Source organism: Callorhinus ursinus, unplaced genomic scaffold, assembly GCF_003265705.2.
Source record: "Callorhinus ursinus isolate GAN/ISIS: 27379988/994484 unplaced genomic scaffold, GSC_fseal_2.0 scaffold62, whole genome shotgun sequence".
Taxonomy (NCBI): Eukaryota; Metazoa; Chordata; class Mammalia; order Carnivora; family Otariidae; genus Callorhinus; species Callorhinus ursinus.
In genome coordinates this window covers 6,764,775-6,790,786 of record NW_027397124.1, presented here as the reverse complement: position 1 = coordinate 6,790,786, position 26,012 = coordinate 6,764,775, and the positions used below count along the sequence as shown (strand labels likewise).

At 36.7% G+C, this 26,012-nt stretch overlaps 1 protein-coding gene across 1 annotated transcript in view; it reads left to right on the top strand.

Annotated features, from left to right (window-relative positions):
* MTPAP (mitochondrial poly(A) polymerase) overlaps positions 1 to 25,296 on the top strand; it is a 30,796-nt gene extending 5,500 nt beyond the window's left edge. Inside the window, exons 2-9 of the mRNA XM_025885853.2 lie at positions 1,132 to 1,304; positions 2,036 to 2,269; positions 3,773 to 3,997; positions 10,584 to 10,795; positions 12,640 to 12,866; positions 22,699 to 22,791; positions 22,876 to 22,949; positions 24,552 to 25,296. Coding sequence (XP_025741638.1) covers positions 1,132 to 1,304; positions 2,036 to 2,269; positions 3,773 to 3,997; positions 10,584 to 10,795; positions 12,640 to 12,866; positions 22,699 to 22,791; positions 22,876 to 22,949; positions 24,552 to 24,914 — 1,601 coding nt within the window. The 3' untranslated portion in view covers positions 24,915 to 25,296. The remainder of the gene's footprint in view (positions 1 to 1,131; positions 1,305 to 2,035; positions 2,270 to 3,772; positions 3,998 to 10,583; positions 10,796 to 12,639; positions 12,867 to 22,698; positions 22,792 to 22,875; positions 22,950 to 24,551) is intronic.
* The last annotated feature ends 716 nt before the right edge of the window (positions 25,297 to 26,012 follow it).

Sequence of the window (26,012 nt, the reverse complement as noted above, 5' to 3'; positions counted from 1 at the left end):
TTATTCTCTTTGGAATTTCTTTAGAGTATTGATATCAGACTTGATGGTTTATAATCTCTAGAATCTACCATTCCAGAGTTCTGGAAACACTTTTAAGCCACCCAACTAGAAGTTAAAATATATTGGAGGAAAAATGAGTTGCTAAAACTCATTGTTTGGCTTTATACTTAGTTGTTGATCTTTCCTTTGTGGTCATTTGATTTATTAATATCTAATTCTTGACTTTCACAGCTCTTCATTTCCTGTGCTTTTAAAACCCCCTGGAGCGTTTATTGTTGTTTTTTTTTCCCAAAAATTTTATTTATTTGAGAGACAGAGATAGATAAGGGAGGGTGAGCACAGAGGGAGAGTGAGAGGGAGAAGCAGTCCCTGCTGAGCAGACAGCCTGATGCGGAACTCGATCCCAGGACCCTGGGATCATGACCTGAGCCGAAGGCAGTTGCTTAACCGACTGAGCCACCCAGGCGCCCCCTGGAGTGGTTTTTTATGAAAAAAGAAATAATCATGTATTTCATTAGTAAAATTATCATGAACTTTTATGGGCAGCAACTCGATTTTAAATTCTTTGATTTCCCTGTGATACACAGCACGGTAGTTGATAACTCACTGTTAATTGTTTCAGCCAGATCAAGGCCCACGACAAAGAAAAACTGTAATAACTTACTTTAATACATTAAAGTTCTAAACTCATTACACTCAGGCTTATAATAATTTCTTTTAGGCTTTGGAATGTTACAGCTTATACAGATTTTGTGTGTGTGTATTTATTTGGGGAGGTGTTACACGAGTGATTTTACATTCCTGATTTTGCTTTTATAATTTTGTGGATCTCTCTCTTTTCAGTGCTATGCATTGAATACAGTAAATCAAAACTGGGAAAGTGGACAGTATTAATGATAATTACAGGAGAATGGTAAAGTGAAAATCAAAAGTAGTATAGCTTCATTCTTACATAGGGAAAGAAGAAAGAAGATGAGATTTGGATTCATTTAGTCAACTATAAAATCTTTATATACCTTATTGAAATATGCTTTAAATTTTATATCTCTGTGTGTGTGTGTGTGTGTGTGTGTGTGTGTGCGCTTGTGCGTGTGCGTGCGTGCGCTGCAAACGTTTTTGTCTCATTCATAGGCTCTGAAGGCCGGACTCCCAAAAAGAAATTCTCTGAGGTGCAGAAAGAAAGACGGGAACAGGCACAGCGAACTGTTCTAATACGTTGCCCAAATAAAATCAGTGAAAAAAAGTTTCTGAAATATTTATCCCAACATGGACCTATTAATAGTCATTTCTTCTATGAGAGTTTTGTAAGTATTTGAAAACAGTCTGACATTCATGCTTTTGAAAGATAAAGGTCCCATTTGTTATTTGCAATATGGTAAAGTTAGATTCTCTTTTGATATCTTACATCTTTCTTTAAATTTCTTTAATCTTTTTTTTGTATGAGAATAGACATCATTATGGCATTACTACAGAATTATATGTAACTTATAACTGACTGATTCCATTATTTGAATACTTTAAGTAGTCTGTTATCCTAGGGATAAAGGCCAGGGGGAGGGGATTTTTGTTTTGCCTTATGATTTTCTGTTTCATCATTGTTTCCAGCTTCTTTTTTTTTTTTTTAAAGATTTTATTTATTTATTTGAGAGAGAGAATGAGAGAGAGAGAGAGAGAGCATGAGAGGAGGGAGGGTCAGAGGGAGAAGCAGACTCCCCGCTGAGCAGGGAGCCCGATGCGGGACTCGATCCCGGGACTCCAGGACCACGACCTGAGCCGAAGGCAGTCGCTCAACCAACTGAGCCACCCAGGCGCCCCTGTTTCCAGCTTCTGTTGACTAGTATCATTTTATGGTGTTCCTTTTCTTAGTCTGCTTATAATGATTAAAACCAGTGCTTGTGTTAGAAGTGTATCATTTGTAATGAATCTTTTTTAGTATTATGGTAATCATTTGGAAATTTGAACTGAAACACTATGTAAATATGTAAAATATATCCTTCTGAGATGCCTTCTGTTTTTCCTTATGATTTTGGCATAGGGTCTTTATGCTGTTGTAGAGTTTTCTCAAAAGGAAAGTGTCACTTCACTACAGAATGTAACTCGAACTCCGAGTATGGAGACAGAGGCTGCAATTCCATTCAAGTCACGTTTCTTCAATTTAAAGATGAAGAATCCATCAAGCCAGACTTCAGAACAGTCCTGTATACAAAGCAGTAATCATTCCCCTCCTTCAAACAAGAAGCTTTCTGAATTACTTTGTTATGCAGAAAGTGTAAGTTTTTAGGTATACTTCCCCAATTTCTAAAAATATGTGTGTATATATGATATTAGTTTGTGTATTGTAGGTTCTTATCATAAAATAGACTACAGAATATGTTGAGTGAAAAGTGAGAGTAATCCTTCCCCGATGCCCACCCCCCCACCCACCTTATACTCCTCCCAAGTAACCACCTTCTTCCAGAGTTTTCAGCCTTTGGACTGTTCAGGTTTTCTTTCTCCAGTCAACATAATGACATATAGTTGTACCTGGCATTTTTCTGTAAATTTAAAAATATCTCAAAAAAAAAAATCATCTCATTTCTGATTTAATCTGTTTTGCTGCCCTAACATTGTTTATATTAGTTTTAGTTTTTCTTACAAAGGCTTGTCAAAGGTTTAGCTAGTTTAGTAGTCCTTTCAAAGAATCAGTTCATGATTTTTATCAAAATGGTATTTTTTGGTTTGATTTTCTAACCTTCTACATTTCCTTCTTTTACTTTTCTTGAGTTGAATGTAGTTCAGTTAATTTCAATATTATTTCCAAATAAGGGCATTTGAGGCTATGATTTTTATTTTAAATACTCGCACAGTTTCAACATGTGATGCCTTTAACACCAGTTTTCTGGTGAAGATACAGGATTATTATTCTGAGGAGTGGAGGGATCTTGGGCCTTCATTACCTAAAGCATTGCTTATTTCTAGTGTTTCTTGCCTTTAACATTGCTTCTTCCTTCCCCCCAACTTCATTTAAAATGTAATAAAAAAAAATGTCTAGCTTTGTGGTTGTTTTGATCTCTTTCTGGAGCATTTTATTTTACTATTTTCATTTTCCTAAAACAATACTTTAATTGTAAAGTAGTGATTTTAGTTCTGGCCAACTTTGATTTTGCCGATGTTATCATTCCTCAGTTCTTTTTTTTTTTTTTTTTTTTTTTATTTATTTGAGAGAGAGAATGAGAGCGAGAGCACATGAGAGGGGGGAGGGTCAGAGGGAGCAGCAGACTCCCTGCCAAGCAGGGAGCCCGATGTGGGGACTCGATCCAGGGACTCCAGGATCATGACCTGAGCCGAAGGCAGTCGCTTAACCAACTGAGCCACCCAGGCGCCCCCTCAGTTCTTTTAAAAGGGATATTTAAAAAAATCTTTTTTTTTTTTAAGATTTTATTTATTTATTTGACAGAGAGATAGAGAGAGAGTACAAGTAGGCAGAGAGGCAGGCAGAGGGTGAGGGAGAAGCAGGCTCCCCGCTGAGCAGGGAGCCCGATGTGGGGCTCGATCCCAGGACCTTGGGATCATGACCTGAGCCGAAGGCAGCCGCTTAACCGACTGAGCCACCCAGGCGCCCCTAAAAAAATCTTTTAAAAAAAAAACTTAATCAACTTTTATGTTTGAAGGAAAAGGGATATGTATTTATGGTAGGTCTCCAAAGCCATCAGATCTCTCGAAGTAAAATGACAGCGACTTTATATGACCTGTACATTTTCTGTATTTTGTTGGTTTTGTTCTGGCCAGCTAGATGGATGATCAGCTGAACACTCTCCTGAAGGAGTTCCAGTTAACGGAGGAGGACATTAAGCTCCGATATCTCACCTGTTCTCTTATTGAAGACCTAGCAGCTGCGTATTTTCAGGACTGTACAGTGAGACCCTTTGGCTCCTCAGTGAACAGTTTTGGGAAATTAGGATGTGATTTGGACATGTTTTTGGATCTAGATGAAATTGGAAAACTCAGCACCAACAAGGTAATTCTATTTCTTTAGATCACTAAAGTTAAGAGGTTTTAAAAGTAATATTTGGACTTAATAAAATTGTAACTGTTGGTTTCTAAACTTTAATAAACATTGTGGCTAAAGAATATGATCTATTTGATATTGATTCTTCGGAATTATAAAGTCTTTCTTTGTATTGATAAAATATATGATCATTTCTTGTAAATATTCTACACATATGCAGTAAAATGAATATTTTTTTCCAAGAGTTCTGAAGTTTTTCCCTTAGGCCAAGGTTATTTATTGTGTTATTCAAATTATCTGTATCTTAACTAATTTGTTTTATCTGTGTGATCTAGTCATTGAAATATTTTGAAATCTCACGATTTTTGGTTTTGCTAAGTTTTCCTAGGAATTATTTTTATCTTTGTTTTAGTCAAAGGCTATGTTAGCTACATGTGGGTATATAGGTATATGATTATTATGTCTTCTTACTGTTCATTTATCATTAAATTATGTCCTTTATCTCTACATATGCTTTTTCCTTAAATTCTTTTTTGCCTGTTAAGATAACCACTGGTTATTTGATTCACATATCTTCTTCTGTATCTTCATTTTGACCTTAACTATGCTGTTATACTTTGGGTGTCTCTCTGATGAACAGCAGATCACTGAATTTTGTGCTTTAATTCTGAGCTTTGAGTCTTTGAAGTCAATGTATTTGTTCATTATTACTGATGATTTTTGGATTCATTTCTACTCTTATTTTTTATTTATGTTTTTTTCTGTACTTTTTCTTTGCTTTTCATTTCCTTTCCCTTACTCTTATTGGATTACTGCTTTAAAAAAAAAAAGCAAAACTGAAGTCTAGTTGACATATTGTTACATTAGTTTCAGGTGTGCGGTATTTGAAAAGTTTGTATGTTATGCTGTCCTCACCACAAGTGTTTGTCTTGTAGCGTCTGGCACTATACAATGTTGTTACAGTACCACTGACTATATTCTCTGTGCTGTACCTTTTATTCCTGTGGATTACCGCTTTATTCCTGCCTCATTCCACTTTTTCCTCTTAGAGTTTGGAAATTATATATTCCATTTAGTACTTATGAATATGCACGTCTAACAGGTAAAGTTAACCAGTATCTCTGCCATCCTCCCAAACAACATAAAGGATGCTTTAATTTAATTAAAACTTTGAAAAGGCTTCTGTGTGTTTATAAAATGTAGATTTTTATGACTCTATCTTATGTATTTCAAACTAGTAATCCTGTCTATGTGGATGTCCTGTCTACGTGGATGTCCAGGTGGCCCTTCAGCCTGCCATTTTGAAAACAAAACTTTTTTCATTCTTTGCAAATATTCTTTGTAAGTTTTTATAAAAGTTCTTGTATATGTTTCATATATTAATTAGTGGCATTTTAGTTTTCCTGACATTTGCTATCTTAATTCTGTTTTAAGTTATTTTTTTTCTCTCCCTTTACGTATATCCTCAAAGCTATAGTCACACAGTTCCTTGTAAACTCTCACAGTATCTTGCTCATGTTTCTCTCTCTCTCCACAGCCCTTCTGTGTTATGTTTAGTTAGTGGCTGATATATTCCTCCCACTATATTATAAGCTAGGGCAGGGCAGCAGCCATGTCTGTTCATTGTCTTATCCCACATAGTGCCTGGCATAACTTAATGTGCTCAGTATATACTTACTGAATTAAAACTGGCTAAGGAATGCAAAATACATCAAAATGAAATGGATCATTCCTCTAGTAAGACTAGCATGTATTAAATTCCTGGCAGGGACACTTAAATTGTGCTGAGTTATTCTTAAGGTAGGTGAAAAGACTTTGGAAAACAATCAAGGTGCATAATAATGTATTGTAATGGTTAAAGCTTGTGCTCTAGAGCCAAATTGCAGAAGAGTAATTCTTTTACTTTCCAGTTGTGTGATCCTTGGTAATTTATTTGTCTTCTCTGTGCTGACATTTTTCTAGCTGTGAGATTGGGATAGTGCTATCACACCTGTCTCATGGAGCACTGGAGGGGCCCACTGAGCTAATACACATGACACTTAGGCTGGTGCTTGGCATGTTAAGTGTCAAATGTCAATAGATCACTACCAGCAACAGTATTACTAGTTAATTAATATGCAAATAGGAAGCACAGTTTTTTTCTTTGAAAGTAGAGGAGTTGGAAACTTTTAGTTGGCTCTTAGATTTCTGAAATATAGAGGCGTTCTGAAAAGATATTTTAAAAGACAGTACTCCAGAGGTTCCTGGGTAGTTCAGTCAGTTAAGCATCTGACTTTGGCTCAGGTCTTAATCTCAGGGTCCTGGGATCAAGCCCTGCATTGGGCTCTCTGCTTAGCAGGGAGTCTGCTTCTCCCTCTGCCCCTCCCCCCAACTCATTCTCTCTCTCTCTCTCTCTCTCTCTCTCTCTCTCACATGAATAAAATCTTTTAAAATAAATAAATAAAAGACAGTACTCCAGTCTCACTAAATAATTTGACATTATTTGGTATGTAGGTTTAACTAATGAGTGTGTAAAAAAGGTATACTTTGAAATATGTGCTTGTTTAAGATTATAATAGCTTTGCTAATAGAAACATTAAAAATGAATTATAATGAAAAACAGAAGCATTTTTGTTTAAAGATTTTATTAGAGAGAGCGTGTGCTCACAGGAGTGGGAGGGAGAGTGGAGGGAGAAGGAAAAGCTGCCCCCAGAAGCACTTTTAAATTCATCAGCTTCATAAAAGAGCCTGTTTGTTTTGTGCAGTTGTGAACTCTCCTTCCTCTTTCCTCTTGGTGTGTGTCTCCTTTGGCACACCACCTTGCTCTATAGTTCCGGGTGTTTGTTTTATTCGACCCGAATTGAGGGGAGTTAGGAAGAGGGTGTTAGACTCTTGTATGTCTTTTGGCACTATGTGGAATATCCTTGCACCACAGGCAGTAAACAGATGTTTTGCTAATGAATAAGTCAAAGTTATTTGCCAACTACACTTGTAAACTTGTGTAAGTTTCTTAATGTGTGAAAGATGTTTTCAAGTGAAATGTGCCACCTAACATCACAAAGATCATTTTAGTACAAAATTTTAAGCTAAAATCTGCCTTTACTCTTTCCTTTAGTTTTTCTTTTTCTAAAGGGTTTAAATCTGACAGGATTTAGGTAACAGAAATAAAAATTGGTGGCTAGGTCCTGTTCTGTTGTCTAAATCATTGCTGTGGACAAGATGCTTACCCTGTGTTTTATTTTTATTAGATATTGGCATAATACCTGAGCAATTAGGAAGAACATGTAGTAATGTTTTAAAAATTTATCTGAAACATAGTGCCAGAGGTACAGCAAAATTAGTAAATGTTTATTGATTAGGTGTCTGAAGATTTTCTCTAAGTTTTATTTGTTAGAGAAGTGTAATTTTGGGGAGGATCTTCATTTTGCTCACAATAGGTATGGTTTTCATAATCTGCGTCTTCTGTAATTGTAGTGTTTTATTTCCTTGCAGAGTGCATTTATGTAAGTAGAATTACCTCGTGTGGTTCTGGATCTCTTGCTTCTTACATTGACCGGATTAGGCCAGGTTATGCCTTGGTGATAAACAGCTCCCAAATCTCAGTGATTTAGCACATCACCCTTTCTCTCTTGCCAGTGGCTGTGTGGCCAAAGCAGGTCGGCAGGGGGCACTCAAGCTCCCAGGCTGACGAACTTTCACCACCCACGCCTGTGCTTCTACCACTGAAGGCAGTGGAAAGGCACAGTGGAGAACTGACTGCTGGTTCTTAAAGCTCTGCCTGGAAGTGGCTTGTAATAAAGCCTCTGTTCATATTTCATTGGTGAAAGCAGGTCATCACGTGACTGCGCTTAACTCGGACAGGAACCTGATAATCCTACTAAATATCAGAAAGGTGATGTGCAGAATATTTGGTGAATAGCTTCAATAACTGGCACATTCCCGCTTATAGTTCACAGTTTCTCCAATTTCTTGGCCCTGATTCCTTTACTCAGATCTATTTTTCCCTGGTGTCATTTTCACTCGTTACTTCAGTGATTTTATTTTTCTCTCATTTATAGTATTTAACTAAAAAATCTCATTATCCCTGTTCTTCTGCGTATTCCTAACCTTTCCCATGCATCTGAGTTCAACATGACTCCTCTACTGTCTGGTCTGATACCACTCTCCCAGTTGCTCTTCTTTTGCCATCCTGAGATTATTTGACCCCAGATCTGTCTCTTTCTCCTGGTACTGCTTAATTCTGACAGAGATGGTTCTCTTTCTTTGATGAGCTCTGTGCTCTCTTTGTTGGTTACTCTTGTTTGGGTTCCTGCTTCCCATGTAAATTGGTATGTACTTGAATTTTAAAATCAAATAGACTAGGGAACCAGAAGTTATAAAGGTGTTTTAACAAAGAGGCTAAGCTAGATTTTTGAAGTTTTAATGTTTTTAAAGGAAATCTTTTAAATACAAAAGTCTGTCTGGATTACAGAATAAGTAGAGAAAACACAACATATTTATTTGTGGAGATTGTATACATGTCATATCTATATAAAGTTTTCTTTTATGATTATATAGTAATAGTTAGAAAAATGTGTAATGTAAATATCTTTGATGGTCCCACCACCTCCAGAGGTAACTACTGTGAATTGTTTAATGTATTTTGTTCTGGACTTTTTCCTTACATGCAGAAATTCTTTTTTATAACAAAAACTCCTTAATCTTTACAGATTATAATTTGATCTTTTTTTTTTTTTCCCCTCCAGTTAATAGTGTCATGGCAATTCAGTCTATTGCATCCTTTTCGGTGGCTGCAGAGCACCAAATGAATGTACCGTAATTTACTTAACCAGTCCTTTATTTGTTAGACAGGGTGGTGTATTTTCCCCCCTTCTTTATTGTCAACTGTATTAGTTAATACTCTTTGGTTGTTCACAGAAACCAACTTAAACTAGCTTCATTGAACCCAGGGCCAGGAATGTGGATGAGTCTTAGGAAAGAACTAGAAGTTTGAAGTGTAAATTATCAAGAGCCCATGAAGTATTCGGTTTCTTTCCACTTTAGTTGCTTTATTTTTCTTTCTCCCCCTCATTCCACTCTCTGCACCCCCACTGATTTTCTTTACATTTTTGTCCTTGTGATGTAGAATGTGCCTGCTCCAAAGCTTCTGAGATACATATTTCAGCCGCATGGTTGACTCTGAACCTCAGTTCCAATTCCCAGGAGAGATCTCTGGATGACTATATGGTATAGTCCTCTAGTGCTTACGTCAGCTGCCATGCCTGGTCCAACTCAGCTGGGAGTAAGGGGGTGGATTTCTAGGATAAACATTGTTAGGGCCTAGGAATGGGTTCTGGAAAATGCTGTGGTCGAGGGTAGGTAGCCTTATTAAGCTAACTAGAATTCCCAAAGGGTGTATACCGCACAAATAATGCTACAGTGAGTGAACAGCTTTGTAAATTGGCTCATCAATGCAAGTGTTTTTTTTTTAGGATAATTTTCTAGAATTTTAGTAGCTTGTCCAAGTATACAATTAAAGTTTCAGTAGATACTGAAGTTGTCTACCAAATATGTCCTAGTTTACACTCCCACCGACAGTATATACATGTTTCCCTGCACCCACCGATAGTGATCCTGGCAGCCTTTTTGTCTTTGGCAGACTGATAAATGAAAAGTCCCAATGTTGTTTTAATTTCTTCTTTAGTTTCTAGAAAACAAGAGTATCTTTTATTGTCTTTCTTAGCCATTTTTATTTCTTTCGTTATTTCTTATTCAAGTTTTTTTTGCCTGTTTTTAGAATTGGGTGAGTTTTTCTCCCTTTCATTTATATAAACGCTTCATAAACTTGGGAAATTAGTCATTTATGTGACATATGTATTATTGTTTTACTTTTGTCTTTTATCTAGTAGTGAATATATGCTTTACCTTGAGATGGTTTCAATCGTATTTCTTCTTTTGTATCTTCTGGAATTTTGTGTAATGCTTAGAAAATCCTTCACTATTTGTAAAAACATTCATTGTCTTTAGTACTTTACTGATAAAACTTTCTTTGTGTAAATCTTTGATTTATGTTGAATTTACTTTGGTTTCAGAGTTAAAATCAGGATCTAGTTTATTTTTTTCAATGGCCACTTGACTCATTTGTTACATAGTAATTTTACCCTGGTGATTTTTGGAGTCCATTGTGTTAAATTCCTGTATATAAAGTCTGATTATACTCTTTTCTTCTTTTGACTTGCTGTTTGATTTGATTTGTACATGTACTTCTCTATTCTAACTACTGTGGGCTTATAACATCTATTAAAATGTAATGGCTAACTAGGAAAAGGCAGATGTATGGTCACTGAATTTATGGAGTCAGTGGTTCTACATGTAATATTTGTGATACATAATACATAGTGGCATATAAATTATAAAAAACCAGGGATTTTTTAGGTTAGTACTTTGGAGAAACAGAAGACAACTGGAGATTTTTTAAGTCTGCTGTTGGCTGTGATTTCATGAAGAACTTTTTGAGTGTGTGTTCCTTGTTTTTTGGTTTTTGTTGTGTCAAAAATGACTTAGAGCGTCCTTCTAGAAAGTTTAAGAAATTCCTTCTTATAAAAAGCTCCCATTTACAAATGTTTTTATTATTCAGACCTCAGGAAATTTTCTGATGGAATTTCAAGTGAAAAATGTTCCTTCAGAAAGAATTGCAACTCAGAAGATCCTGTCTGTGATAGGAGAATGCCTTGACCACTTTGGCCCTGGTTGTGTGGGTGTACAAAAAATCTTAAATGCTCGGTGTCCTCTTGTGAGGTTCTCACACCAGGCCTCTGGATTTCAGTGTGATTTGACTACTAATAATAGGTATGATCTCTTAATTTTATCATCTTAAATGTGAATATTATAAGGTATTAACATAGTTTTTCTTGTACAGAAACAGTGGCTTTGGACTCTTATACATGCTTTAATAATAATAACTTTTAAAAATTTTGAACACTTAGATTTAAAAATTGGAAATATTTTCTCATACTTATCTTTTGTTTTTTTGGTCTTCATGAATAAAATGTTAGGATATTGTGTTTAAAGTGTTATCACACCTAAATAACATCATCTTCTGTGGAGAACTGTTTCATCATTCTTAACTTATGTAGCCTGGTAACAACATGAAAGCACTGTAGTAGAACTTCTGTATGTAGTCTTCCAAGTATATTTAGAAAATAAAGTAGCACCTTGAGTTTGACCTCTCAGTCGTCTCCAGATAGCGTCAACTTTGGGTCCTAAACCTGTATGGTGTTTGCTTAGGTCAGAAAATGGTGTACGCAGCTTCAGACTGCATAGTTTTTTCCTTTAGCATATTTTCATTTTATTATCCTAGCAACCTGCTTCCTTAAAAAAAAAAAATAGGGTGTGAATGACAGGTTCTTTTATACTTTGATTCCATTTCTTTTGTTCTCAGGCGGGGAAACTTCTCAACTGAGTTTATTTCATAACTCTAGTATTCTCATTGCATGCATTAGATTTCACTATATTATCTGTTAGATTAATAATCATTACTCAAAACGGATTTAGAAAATACATTCCAGAGCAGTTTTGCTTCAATTCGTGTTCACTAACAAGTCAGTGCTGAGTGCTTTGGGATTTCTCTCAAGTAGTTCAGAGAGTAAAAATAAATAAAAATACCTAATACACTTCCTGTCGTTACTACATTTTTCTTATAGTATGTAAAATAGAACAAAATGACACCTTTTAGTAGTATTACGTTTATTGTCTTGTTGGGATAGGTTTTTAAAAATTTGTCTTACTGTCCTTCAGGTTTTTATACTCATGCATTGTTTCTTTATATAAAATATCTTGCACTATTTGATATTTATTTTCAGCTTATTTAGATTCATTTATATAAAACATTTAATCACCTTGAATTTCTAATTTGCCATTTCTTCTGTTCTCTTTAAACTCAGGAAGTAAATGCCATGATGAAACTTTATAGTTTGAAGTTGATACTGTTAATGGTTTTGTGCCCTCTGTCAGTTCTTTGGGAAATTACAAGACATGTTTTGATCAGTAGGAGCTTAATTTTAAAATATTTCTGATTAATAATTTTTTGCATTATAAGATTATGACTAGGAAACTTACTGAAAATAGGTTCTGAAGTTTGATATCTTTAAAAGGTATTTTATCTTCATGGTTTGGGTTTTTATAAATTATATGTTAGACTTATGTAATTTTGGGTGAATTTTAAGGTATAGATAGATACTCTCTTGATAAAATAAGTAGAATATTTTCCTTGCTTGCCAAAGGACTAGATAACTAAAGTGCAGAAGTGAGGTGTAGAGCCTCTCATTTACAAATGTGTCAGTGTCTTTATTGATAGTTACTGAAGAGCACATATATATTGTGTTTCCCTTAATAGTTAAGTCATGTTTAGGAACTTTGATTTAAAAAAATCTAAGTTTTACAACTACATAATGACTGTCAACATTTAAAAGAATGTTTTAATGTTAATGAATGTGTTTGATATTCAACCATTCACATTAAATTTTATATTGCAAATACATAATGCTTTTGATTATCTGATCATGGTGTTCTGAATATGCTTAGATATAGTAAGATATTTATGTATGTTCCCAGGTATGTGTTTTACTCTAGTCTGGAGCCATAATTTGGGGGTTTGAAAATTCTTTTTTTTTTTTTTTCTTTTTCTTTTGAAGGATTGCCTTGAAAAGTTCTGAACTCCTTTATATATATGGTACTCTGGACTCAAGAGTGAGAGCCTTGGTGTTCAGTATTCGATGCTGGGCTCGAGCACATTCATTAACGAGTAGTATTCCTGGCTCTTGGATTACAAATTTCTCTCTTACAATGATGGTAATCTTTTTTCTCCAGAGGAGATCACCCCCTATTCTTCCAACACTTGACTACCTAAAAACTCTAGCAGGTAAGACTAGAAGCAGTCTATTTTCTCTTTCTGACATTTTAAATGAATATAACTACCATGTATTGTCAAAGACATGTGTGTTTACTAGTCATAAAATTTGTCTTCTGTATTTTTTTAAAAAGTTTGGTGAATCTAAAATTTAAGTGCTTTCTATTTTTTAAATGCCCGCTAGGGGTCATGAGAGCAGATGATTTGCGATGCTGAGGCCTTTAGAGTTCTGTGCTATTTGTGTCAGTTGGCAGGGTTGTTTACAGCTATCATGAGACAGCTGGAGCCACTCTCTGAGTTGACTGAGCCTGGAATGACCTTGGGGAAAAAAAAACATCCCAGATAGAGCTCTTGAGTGGATCACAGTTTCGGTGATGGCTTTCCAAATCTGAATTTATTTCCAGATTTTTTTTAAAGATGCTAAAAACTGTTTTATAATGCTTTAAAGAGCCTAAATGTGTTTTTTAGTTAAAAGTTTACAAGCAATCTTAGGTGAATTATTTTAAAATTAGTATATTATTTATGTCATAAATGAATTGACATTTTGGTAGACTGCTGGAGGAGATACTAAAGTATTAACAGTTCTGAATTCTAAAAAGAAGATAAATAAGGGATACGCTCAAAATGTATAGACACTGTATCTTCTACCCATCCTGTGTACTCCTGCCAGATAATACTTTTAAAGTATATCTCTGAATCTTCCCAGTTTAAAATAACCTTAAAGGGGATTTTATGCCCTATGGAATAAATCTCCATTTACTTAGCTTGGTATTGAAGATCTTTTTTTTTTTTTTTTTTAAAGATTTTATTTATTTATTTGACAGAGAGAGACACAGCGAGAGAGGGAACACAAGCAGGGGGGAGTGGGAGAGGGAGAAGCAGGCTTCCTGCGGAGCAGGGAGCCCGATGCGGGGCTCGATCCCAGGATCCTGGGGTCATGACCTGAGCCGAAGGCAGACGCTTAACGACTGAGGCACCCGGGCGCCCCGGTATTGAAGATCTTCACTTACCTAGCCATACATGACTTCCCAGCCTCTTCTCATGCGTTCCCACATTGCACTCAGTACCGTGATGCCTCTCGTCACGTTCCGTCTTAGCTCTTTTGTTCACACTGTTTGTTTTTCTGCCTGTACTGTGACTTCTCTCAATTCTCTCTTCTGTGCCACCTTCTCTCATTATCCAAATTAGAAGTAATTCCTTCCTGTGAACACTGTTAAGTACTAGTATAGCTTGAAACCGAGCTTTAAAAAAGCTCTGTGTGATAGGGTAATGGAGAGGAGGAAGTCTTCAGAGGGTAGGGTAGTGGTCATGTATCTCGGTTGCAGTGAAGGGGCAACAGCCACGGCTGTGCTCATTCATTGTTTGGTGTCATTCATTCACTAAATATTTATTGGTTACTCATTCTACATTGGGTGTTATTTTTGGATATGGATGATATTCTCAGGTAACTCACATTCTGGTAGAGGCGTAAGACAGACCCACATACAGACAGACAGACAGAAAATGTGGGTATTTCCTCACAATAAACAACCTGTAAATAGCACTTCCTGTTCAACCTTTGCTGTGTGAGCTCATGCTTAAGACTGCCCTCACAGAGACCATTTTGGGGAAAAATCATGGAACTTTTGGAGTTTAGAAGCTAAGGAAAGCAGAAGCTATAAAAAGGAGGAAGAACGAAGACAAGTTGATGTTGGGGGCAAACTATTCCTGACACTTTGTTGCTGTTTTCCAGTCTCATACGTACTGTCACTCCCGCCAGATTTGGGCCCTTGACATTCCCTTCCTGGGAGCATTTATACTACCTTCTCTCCTTACCTCCATTTGTTTCCCACCAGTCTGTTTGTAACTAGCAGAGCGATTGTCACAACTTCATATCTCATTATATTATTCTCTCTTGAAATCCTTCAGTAACCTCCTAGAATCTTTTAAAAAAAAATTTCTGCTAATTATTTTAGAAAAAGAATGTGATTGATGGACAAACTTAAAATGACACGTTGAGTTTTTATTTCAAATCTATTTTTTAAAACAGTTTAACTTTATTCACATCTAATGGCATCAAAACAGACACAACTAGTTTTGGAATTCTTTAATTTTGTATTTTAAAATACCAAATTGGTTGTTTACAGTAGTTTTTTTCATTAGCTTTTAAATACTGTAAGAAATTTTCAGGTGGTTTTTTGCAGTACTTCTCTACACATAGCACATTGTGGGTGTGACTTGCCAATAAATGAGAAAGCAAATTTGATAGCATTGTCTTTGATTTTTGAAGTTCTGACAATACCTTGAATTTCTTATAAAAGAATTTTTCATAAATGAATGTATATTAAGGATGTGGTGAAGATTATTTTAAGGAGAATTTATCAAAATATTTTTTTCTGTTCATTTAGGTATTTTTCAAATTCCATGTTTTTTTATACTTCTGATTTTAACCAGTGGTCCCACATTGGTATATATTCAACAGGATCTGACTAAGAATAAAAACAGTGTTAAACTCCAAAACAGTAAAACCGGGTGCCTGGGTGGCTCAGTTGGTTAAGCGACTGCCTTCGGCTCAGGTCATGATCTTGGAGTCCCGGGATCGAGTCCCACATCGGGCTCCCTGCTCAGCAGGGAGTCTGCTTCTCCCTCTGACCCTCTTCCCTCTCGTGCTATCTCTCATTCTCTCTCTCTCTAATAAATAAATTTTAAAAAAATTTAAAAAAAAACAGTAAAACCATCTTGAGTGCTCTATGGTTGATTGGCTGAGTGAGTTAAGTCTTGCATACAATCATTTTGTCCTTCTAAGTTGGACCTCTCCCTTGATATTCAGATAGAGGCTCTCAATTTGTCTTTTTTAAAAAAGAAAAATATTTACTTGCTTGCTTGCTTGTTTATTAATAGAAGGCGGCATGAATTTCTGGAACACCTTCTAGCACTTCTAGGGCTTTATAAACCTGGTTGGAACCTAGAATAAATCCAACATTATGGAGTTATATTTAGGGTCTCTTTGATCTTCCTTTTCCTCGTCGTCTCTTACATTCACTTTTGTGTGCAAATCTGGAGGCTCAGCATTTTGCTGATCCTCAAATGTTTTGTTCTTGTTTACCTCTCTGTCTTTGCCTGAAATTGCCTTCTTCTCCGTACCCCCTCTTTTCCCATGGAGGGAAGCTCTTCAGGGTTATGCCAGGGAAGAGAAGATAAACCCAGTCCAAGATCCCATTTGTTAGGTCACTCCTGGCTGGCTTCCTCCTGCCTTCCTCCCGGGAGGTGGTGCTCTGTTGGTCTCCACGCACCTGGTACACACGTGTGTTGTAACAGCTGTCACGCTGCCGACTTGTTCTCCCTGCCTGTGTTGGCCAAGCCTTTCTAGGGCAGGCGGTCTTTGACTCATTTCTGCATCTTCTGTTCCTGGCATAGTATTGGGTCCATAGGAGAAGTTCAGTAAATAGATTTCAGAGGATTGGCTGAACGTTTTACAGTTGAAAGCTTTTTGTACTGAGCATGATGGCAACTTTCGTATTTTGGTTACTCTTGAATTTCTGTTTCTTTATGTTTTCTCATAATGTCTACTCCTTTCCCCACTGTGTCTCTTACTGTGTGTTCTCTTCTGTTTGGCTGCCGCCTTTGTTACGTTTACTTCTGCGCTTGGTGCTTTCTGTGGCGTTTTCCTTTCATAAACAGTTGTTTGATTACAGCTTTTTGTTTAGGATCCCTGTGCTTCCTTCCTGTGATGAATTAAAGGTTTGAGGAAGAAATGACTGGGTATAGTATCTTTGGCAGCGTTGATGCAGAAACCCCAGAATGGAAGAGAATTTTAATTGGTAGCTCTGTGTGACGCAGTAACAATTTATTGGGTGCTAACTCAGTGCCAGGCATTGGCTAGAAAGTCTTATACGCCATTTCATTCAGTCCTCCCAGCAAATCTTATGAGGCACATTTACTGTTTTCATTTTATAGGTGAGAAAACTTTGAGAGGTTTTCCAAATTTCTTAAGGTAACTGAAACGTACACCTAGAAGTACATGTGTGTATATGTGTCAGTTTTCACAAACTGAACACACCCATGGAAACACCACCCTGACTGAATGAATACTGTAGAAGCACTAGCTGTCTTCCCTTCTGGTCCCTCCACGCCCTTCCCACGCCCCCTTTCAACAGCATGGATTCATTTTACCTGTTTATGTCTCATACAGTGTGTATTGTTTTGTGTCTGGTTTCTTCCCTCTCAACATTATGGTTAGAAGATTCATTCCTACTGTTCGTGTATTTGTGGACCACTCATTTTCATTGTGGCACAGTACTATTTTACATCAACATACCAAAAAATATTTTTACTTCTACTTTTGATGGGCATGTAAATGATTTGTAGTTTGGGACCATTACAGGTAATAGCTAATATCATTCTAGCATGTTTCTTTTGGTGAGCACAGGCACTCCTATCTGTCAAGTATAAACTAGGAATAGAATTTCTGAGTCTTGGCATTTGGGTATATTCAGCTTCAGGAGACACTGCCAAACAGTTTTCCAAAGTGTAAACTCCCATAGGCATTATGGCCAAGTTCTAATTGCTCTATATCTTTGCCAACATGTGGTATTATCTTCTTTTTTATGGTAGCTGTTCTAAATGTATGTGTAGTGGCATCATGGCATGTTTTGGTTTTCTTTTCCCTGATGACTAATGAAGTTGAGCACTTTTTCATATCTACATCAGTCATTTGGGTAATTCTTGTGATGTTTCTTTAAGTCTTTTGCCTATTTTTCTCTTGGCCTTTTTCAAAGATTCATTGGTAGGAATTTATATATTCCGCATGAGTCCTTTGTCACATGTTATGGATTTATGTGTATATCTTTATATCTCAAATAAATACACACTGTGGTTCCCTTTTCACTCTCTTAATGGTGTTTGGTGAAAAGAACTGATTTTTAAAGTTCAGTTCTATCAAAGTACAGTTGCACATAGTTGGTAAAGAGTAAAATATTCTACAAACTTGGTAACAGTAACTCACACTCAGCCTGTGCCTTCTGTTCCTTTTGCCTCGCTCTGTAGGCAGCCACTTTTAACTCCTTTAGCTGATCTGTTTGCTGTTATAAAACATATTTTCAAAATAAAGTGTCTTAATTTTTGTATTTCTCTGGGGAGTGTAATAGGCATATACAACATTATATTTTATGTATAGAGCGTGATGATTCAGTATTTGTATATGTTGCAAAATGATGACCATGTTTCTTGATTTTTAGTTTTAGACATTATGTATGACTTCCCTTTACGGAAGAAGAGGAATTATCTTTTATCTTCATCATACATATATCTCTTCCACCCCTCGTATTCTGAATATGGCTGTGGCTTAATTTTGCTATGTGCTCTTTATACTATTATGACTGTGTAAATGCTATTCCTGTCTAATCCATGGAGTAAACTAAAATTAATTTCCTTTTCTGCCCAACTTTTTCTACTCTTTGGAGTTTATAGTTTTTAATACTACTTATTTTCTTGCTTGCTTAGTTTTTTATGTACTTAACATTACTTGAATCTCCAGCTTGCTACTAGTTGTCTAAATCTTTTGTCAAAACAGTCAGTCATCAAATACTCTATTAATTAATTCTTATTATGTAGCCTCTGTTTTTCTAAATCTTTTTTTTTCATTTCATTGCATTTTTCATTTTAAGTTTATTGTCATGTTAGAGGCCTTCTTCAGGTATCTGATAGTCTTTGATTTTCTTGGTCATGTTTGAGTTAGGAACTAAAAAGTTCATTTGAATCTCTGAGCTTAGGTGGGGCTTGTTGACTGTGAGCTTTATCGTAGGGTAATGTAGCTAGACTTTTATTGGCAGGCGCTTCTTATGTCGCTATCTCTAGGTCATTCTTCTTGAGCTATTCAGATTCCCCAGTCATGATTTTTTTAATGTTTTTCTGGAAGTAAAGACCCTGTTACTAGCATGCTGTTGCTTTGACACTTACTGTGCTTTTGTTCACTTACTGTTGCGTTTAGAACAGTTTTCCTACCCTCAGCTGTGTCTCCTTTCTTTCTGTGTGGATATCCTTTCTTTTACCCTCTCCAAAGTAAGCCGAAGGTTTCTGTCAGGGAAGAAGAGATCTGGGGGAATCTAACTGCTTCTTCAACCATCAGGCTTCCAGTCTTGGTGCTTCCAGTTAGACCTGGTGCTTGCGGTTCCTGAGTTGTTGGGATCTCTTCCTTGTAGATGGGTTTTTTCTTGGCTTTCTTTACTGCTAGTTTAGGATTCAGTCTTTTCCGATCTCCTAAGTCTTAGCTACTTGTCTATCTGCTCTTCAACTGAAAAATTTTTGTTGTTATTATTTCTTCTGTTCTCCGTCTTTAAGATTTTTGTCATTTTATTGTCGTTTCATTGGTGTTTTGGGAGGGGGTGAAAGTAGGTGGTTGTGTTCATTTCATCATCTTTACCCCATAGCATGTGTTCTTAATCAGTATATAGGCTCCGTCCTGGAGAGGCTGAGTGTTATTGGAGCATATGGCCTGGTGGGAGAAGCAGGTAGAACTTTATCCTGTCTGTTGACGAGCGTAAGTGATTAATAGGGAACAATCTGTATTATAGATGTGTATATGTGAAGAATAGTATCTGAGTCACATTCTGGAGTTGAGTGAACTACAAGGCAGTAAATAAAGCTCCTTTGAAACATGGATATAACCATAACACCTACATTCTTCACAAGGTTAGATCCAAGTACTTGAGAGGCAGTTGCTTGGATGTGCATTTCAGAAAGTATTCTGGCTGGGTGGGTTAGGGGGAAACAAAATGGCGATGTGTCTAAGTGTATAGCACCTCCGCCCCCTCGTATTAAACAGTCTGCATTAATTAGTACAGCAGAGATCACCTGTTGGCTTCTCCCACTTAATTACTACTGATCCATGGCATACTGGATAGTTACAATAGAAGCTGAATATAGTTATATGATTTTTAGCTATTCAAGTTTTGTTCCAGTAAGCTCCTTACAAAAATGGGACATCATAAAAGATTTGTCATCAAAGAAAAAAATAGTAAGCCTTCATATGAACTTTATTCCTATTATGCCCCTTACATACGTGCCTATCAACTTCAAGTGACTTACTAGACATACGTGTAGCTGGCACAGTGTAGATTTTGTTCTTTTGACCGGAAAGATTAAACAATTATACAACCCATAGACATGATTATCTGTACTGCAGCCCCTGAGTAATCTATTAAGAATGCCAATAGTGATCTCTGTGACTAATTATGAATTACTCTAGTGTGACTCAGTTCTCTGGAAAAATGTGGGTAAGTTATCAATCTGGCTGTGTCTGTGAGAACATTACTCAGTGAATTTCATTTGTCATGTGTACTCTGCTGAAAAAGAGTAATGGACGTACCAATCCATGAGGCTCTGAGGTTTCCAAAGGAAGCAAGGAAATCAAATTTAGTAAATATATAACCTTACTTTTTCATAGTTTCTAAGTTCACTTAAGGTGAAGGTGAAGGAAGGAATGTGGCCTCAAGCTCCAGTATGAGTTAATTAAGGTGCTTACCTGGCTCTTTTCCTCACAACTGAGAGTTTGTATTTACTTAGAGATTTTTGTCACGGTTTCATACAGTACTTTTAAGAAAAGAGTGACGCAGGTTTAAACTAATAGCGATAGGGTTCATATGTCTGAATAGGTTGAGAATCATTTTTCTATTGCAGCACTATCCAGTAGAACTTTCTATGATGATAGAAGTGTTCTATATCCATATTGTACGTAGTAGGGTAGGCACTGGGCACTTGTGGCTCTTAGGCACTTGAAGTACGATTAGTGTGGTCGAGGAACTGAATTTTTTATTTTAATAGCCCCATGTGGCTGGTGGTTATTATATTGGACGGTATGGATGTTGTCTGGATGTTAGAGTAGACAAATGGGGGAGAGAGGATAGGAGGGGCAGGACTTGACAGCCAAGCTGCTAGGTTTGAATGCCTTAGGGATTTTGAAGAAACAAAGATGGCCCTATCTTAAATCAGAGGATACTTTTTTTTTCCTTCAAGTTTTAATACTTTCTGTTAAAAACTTTTAGTGAAGAGCAGCAGTCACAGAGACAGCCTCAGGTTTTCATTATTGTACAGTTCTAGAAATATTTTAACGTGGATCTCAAATTTCTATGGTAGTAATGCTTTAATTGGAAATAAGTTCCTGAAAAAAGACACAGCAGCTAAAAGAACATCAATATATGTGACTGGCACTGTGTCACAAGAAATACAACTGTTGATAATTTGAAAGAGTAGCACATGTGTCTGGGTCTCATAAAAAATAGATCTAAGTGTGGAGCGCCTCAGTGGCTCAGTCGGTTAAGCGTCTGACTTCAGCTCAGGTCATGATCTCAGGGTCCTGAGACTGAGCAGAGTGTCAGGCTCCACGGTCAGAAATCAAGGTTGTCCCTCTTCCCTTCCCCTTACTCCTGCACATGCTCTCTCACATTCTCTCTCTCCCTCTCTCAAATCAAATAAAATCTTTAAAAAAAAAAATAGATCTAAGTGTAACTGTGTATAAGTTCTTCAGGGTACTATAAGTTATATAATAGAGGACATAAAATTTGGTATTAAAATTAATATGTGGGGTGCCTGGGTGGCTCAGTTTCTTAAGCATCCGATTCTTGGTTTCCACTAAGGTCGTGATCTCAGGGTCCTGGGACTGAGCCCCACATCAGGCTATACTCAACACAGAGTCCGCTTCCCCTCTACCTCTGCCTCTCACCATGCGCGTGTTCTTTCACTCCCTCTCTAAATAAATAAATCTTTTAAAAAATACATAAAATTAATATGTTAGGATCTAGAGTAATTTTTGAGAAATTACATTAGTAACCTAGGTCTTAACAAAAAATACAAAAACGACAAAAAAGGGGAGACAAAAATTTGAAGGACCCTTATTTATCTCTTTCTGATTTCTATATTTAATCCCCCTGCTGGGGATTATAACCTTCAAAATGTAATTGATCATTCGGATTACTGGTTATGTGCCTGCTGTGTGCTAGACACTTGTGGCTAGACTGATGTGGAGAGGGGGAGTAGTGAATGGGACATTTGTAATCCCAGACTGGGGTCGGGGAGTGGGCAGCACGCATACACAATCACAATGCAGTCAGATAAGTGCTCATGGAGTGTGAAATAACTAACGGAGGATGACCAACTTGGAGTTAGGAAATGCTTTCAGATGAATTGGCTGTTAATTCGATTTTCGAGGAGTGAGGATTTGCCTGCTTATTGTACAGTGGAAGGTAGATTAGAATGGGTGAGGAATTTCATGCTGGCTGTGTATCATGAGGGGAATGATTCCTTCTGAAGTGACAAATACTATTAGAAAAGGTGAATGCTTAAGTCCAGGCTGCCGTTTACTTTGTGGTAGTGAATTCTAGTTGCTTAGAGTCCTGCATTTTAGAAATTACCAGAAGTTCTTCAAAACTCTTAGAGCATTCAGTTTGTGTCTTGGATGACTTGTTGCAAATATATGCATGACGGGGTGATAAGGATGGAAGTGGAGAGGAAATTAAGTATTTTGATCAAGGATACTGCCAAGATTTGAGTTGGTGAAAGATGGGAACCATCCACATTCTCATTTATAACTGAAAAACTGATGACTTCAAAAGAGAGATTAAGAGTCGTTGGGTTTTTGATAGACAATTTTAGTATGCTAAAAAAAATGGAATGCTAATTTTGCTCTACTGTAATTAGTCTCAAATCTTTTTGGTAAGGAGTTTTAAATCCTATTAACTGTAAATATCTATAACGCTGACTAATAATAGGACACATTAGTCTAACTTTGATTTAGTTACTTATAGATTCCTTTTCTGAAGTAGGCAGTATCTTTGAAATGTGAAATGTTTTCCATTTCTGTTTTTTGAAGATGCAGAAGATAAATGTATAATAGAAGGCCACAACTGTACATTTATTCATGACTTGAATAGAATTAAACCTTCAGGAAACACAGAAACACTAGGTAGGTGTTTTTTTTTCCCTTTGTTCATTTGTTTTTAATTGAAACAGACCTTCCTCTTATTTTCCTCGTTTTATTTTCTTGCAGAATCACTACTGAAAGAATTTTTTGAATATTTTGGCAATTTCGCTTTCAATAAAAATTCCATAAATATTCGACAGGTAAATAATATTTGATGATGAAGTATCTAGTCTTCTGCTTTACTAGTATTTAATTAGTTTTCAGAGTGCTCTAACATGTTAGGGTATTTCAACTGCACAGTAATAGGTACTAATAAGGAAATTGATGCCTCGAGGAGCTGCATGCGATCATTCATCTAGTTATTTGGAAGAGCAGAAGCCAGCTCTTTCAGCATCTAATACAGCATCCTTCAAAATGTGGACTCTTCTGAAAAATTTTCTGGAAAAAATTTTATATACAGTTCTTGTTAAACTGCTTTTTTGTCCATGGAAGAAGTAGGATACACAGCCCTATCGATTTTAGTGATTCTCTCAGTTTGAGTTCTAAATTTGTTGAGGCAGATGAATTTATGATTTTGCTTCAGCTGGAATAATAGACATTTTTTTTTTAAAAAAAAGCAAATCCAGAGCAGAATTCTAGGCAAAATTTGTTACCAAGTGGGGGATTTGAGAGAGCTATTTGGGTTTATTCTGCTTAGCATTTGGGTACTTGGTTACAACCATTGTAAGACTGGCTACGTAAAACACGTAAGCAGATACTCTTTTTTGTTGTCTTACTCAGCTCGTCCTTTTTTCATCCTTGCCTCTTAATCCTGGTCATGGAGATTTTGTTTAACAACAACAACAACAACAACAACAACACAGTGTGGGGAAGGGAGGAGGGGACCCAGAGCCCTGAGATGCAAGCTCCTGTGGCATTAGATTCCCTATGAGAAGGTCACTGGTCACGGGAAGTTCCTTAGCCTTTCGGTGCTCTTAGCCCTAGACGGCAGAGTTGCTGGACAGGCAGGACCCCTGATGGGCAGGGCATGACGGAAGTTAGGGAGTAAAGAGGTGCTGCTCACACTGGAGAATCTTGGACATTCGTTTTGTTAATATTTTAATAGTACATGTGATATGGTCATATAAATCACAGCTTTAGCTTTTCTTTTTATTTCTATGAGATGTGGTCTTACCTGTCAGGGCCTTATGTAAGTTGGATTTTTAGGAATGTAATAGGAAACTTTCAGTGTTTTTAAAATGAATAATGAATAATCCTTTGTTCCTTCTCTTCCTTTCTGACTTTATTCTTGGGAAACATTAATTACTGTATTTAATTTAAGGATTCTAATTTTGTGTGCTTCTGTTGTTTTTAGCAAGTCTCAAAATAAGTGTCTTCATTTTATTTTCTACAATTTTTCATTTTTTTTTCCCTTCCTCGCTTTATCCTCTTAGGTCAAAGTTGATACTTCAAAAATACTTCTGCTGATTGAGTTAGTCTAGATACCTCTCATCTGAGCATCATCATCCATAGCTCATAAACCTAATTTATTTTTCTCTAAAGAATAATCACAGAACTACAGTGGTAAAAAAATCAGCCAGAAGTACACACACACACACACACACACACACACACACACACACACACACACACACACACACAAATACATAATATGCATACATACCCAATTCTCTTAGGAAAGCAGTTCTTTACTCTGTAAATGCTGGGATTTGCCGTTTTTGACATTTTGTTAAACGAAATCGTTCTTATAGCTGAGCCTTTCATATATTTATACATTTTCTCTTCCTTACAATAATCTATAGGGAAGGGAACAGAACAAACCAGAGTCTTCTCCACTGCACATTCAGAATCCTTTTGAAACATCTCTCAACATCAGCAAAAACGTAAATCAAAGCCAGCTACAAAAATTTGTAGATCTGGCCCAAGAAAGTGCCTGGATTTTAAGTCAGGAAGATAAAGACCGCCCTTCCCCATCAAGTCATCAGCCCTGGGGGCTGGCGTCACTGCTGCAGCCTTCAGTGCTAAGCAGTGTGTCTCTTGCCAAGAAGAAAAGGAAGAAGCCTGCAAGTGAGCGAATTAAAAATTTGCTGGAATCCATAAAAAGTAGCAGTCCAGAAAATGACACACACACCAATGGGAAGAGAACAGTTAGTACTCAGGCTTAGTGGCTACTCCTTTGCTTGAAGAACTGGTTTTCCCCGAGAACATTGCTCTTTCGACCGCCTGGAAGAACTGGTGTGAAACTCTCTCACAGGTACCCACTGTCATAGGTACTGTCTGTTTTCATGATCTTTTCACTGGGCCTCTTTCTGGTCTGAAGTTCTGGGACATGTTCAGTCTGATAAGCCTCAGTGCCACAAGGCATAGGTGATAGAGGATTGGAATTTACTTTAAATAAACTATGCAAAGCAAGTGGTAGAAATCAGTTTTAGAATCAAACCATTATTGATATCTACATGAGGCCCTGGATGGAAATCATTTAAAGGAACTTCTGGGTATGTACATATGTAGTCAGCGAATACAATAAACCTTCAGAATTTGCTAGTACTCTTCTAGTATGTGTTTTTTGTATTCTTCAAGTGAAGTACTCGTATTCACATATAAGTTAAAACAGGTCTTCCTGTTTTATTTCACATATAAATTAAAACAGATTTGCAAAAACGTTAATGTTTTTAAAAGATAGGAATGCAGACACTTCATTCACCACATTCTAGGTATTCTAAGCCAGATATATAAAAATATTGGTACATTGTATTCTAGAATGCTAGGTACTTTTTCTGCTTTCAAAAATAAAACCCTGTTTCTACTATATGATATTCCCAGTATTCTTTTTCTTATCTTTTGAAACCTTTCTTCCTGTTCAAAATAGATACGTATTGAAATATAATTTCCATACATTCCCTGTGGAGTAACTTTCGGTTTTAGAAGCCAAGAGAATAGTGCTTGAAAACAGGGGACTTGAGCCAGACTGGCTTCCTCGTAAATTACTCAGCCTCTCAGGGCCCCCGTTGTTTTCTCTGGAAAAGGGGGGCGATAATAGTGCCTACTTCAGATTTTTGTGAAGATTACGTGGGGTACATCGGAAAGTGCTAGGTCAGGAGTCTGGCACGTTATACATGTTACTTTTATTTTTTATTTTTTGTGGCATGTAAGTTATTCTTGCTACTCAGAATTCAGATTTACAGTTCATAGTGGTTTTCAAAATAGCTTCCCATCTAAATTTTAGGTCAGAAACTCTAATGAGCTCTGCTTGGGATCTTTCG